At 42.0% G+C, this 621-nt stretch overlaps 1 protein-coding gene across 1 annotated transcript; it reads left to right on the forward strand.

Moving 5' to 3' along the window:
* Window positions 1-4: 4 nt before the first annotated feature.
* LOC147820382 (NACHT, LRR and PYD domains-containing protein 1 homolog) lies at window positions 5-615 on the forward strand (the record flags this gene model as incomplete). The annotated part of the gene is made up of 1 exon (XM_087178230.1): window positions 5-615. A coding segment is annotated over one exon (611 nt), but the record flags the coding sequence as incomplete, so codon positions are not given.
* Between the last annotated feature and the right edge of the window lie 6 nt (window positions 616-621).

A 621-nucleotide genomic window follows, 5' to 3' on the forward strand; every position in this document is an offset into this window, starting at 1 on the left:
GGACTTTCTGAGAGTGGAAGTGAAAGGCTTTAGTGAGCAGTCCATAAAAACATACTTATCTGCAACACTCGGCGAAGAACAGAAGAAGGTTTTGAGCAACTTGGAGTTGTTAACTCTTTGCCACGTCCCAATGTATGCACTGATGGTGGCTGCCTGCTTTTCTTCAGGAGACTCTCCACAGCCCTGCACTATAACTGAAGTATACATCAATATTATTCGTTTTTGCCTTGAAATGAACAGCAACAAAATAAAAACAAGGGATCTAAATTCCTTCATCACCAATAAGGGGAAGGAAATACTGTCTTTGGCTCAGGTTGCTTTTGATGCAACTGAAGGAAAAACTGTGAACTTGACAGACCTGGCCTGTAAAGACAGCTGCGTCCTTTCCTTCCTGAAACCACTTGTTATCAAAGTCGCCCTTACTGAGAGAGAGACCACATATGCATTTCTCCATTACACAATGCAGGAGTTTTTTGCAGCACTGTGGCTCTTGAAGAATCCAGACAAAGTGAAGGATGTTTTTCAGCAATGCCTGACTGAGGAGAAGAAACACATGAGACATCTGATCCCTTTCATGTGTAGATTGTTGAATGAGAAGAAACCAAGTTTGATGAAGTGTCT

Source organism: Seriola lalandi, unplaced genomic scaffold, assembly GCF_002814215.2.
Source record: "Seriola lalandi dorsalis isolate HSWRI2012SDOR001 ecotype SW California unplaced genomic scaffold, Sedor1 jcf7180001961345, whole genome shotgun sequence".
Taxonomy (NCBI): Eukaryota; Metazoa; Chordata; class Actinopteri; order Carangiformes; family Carangidae; genus Seriola; species Seriola lalandi.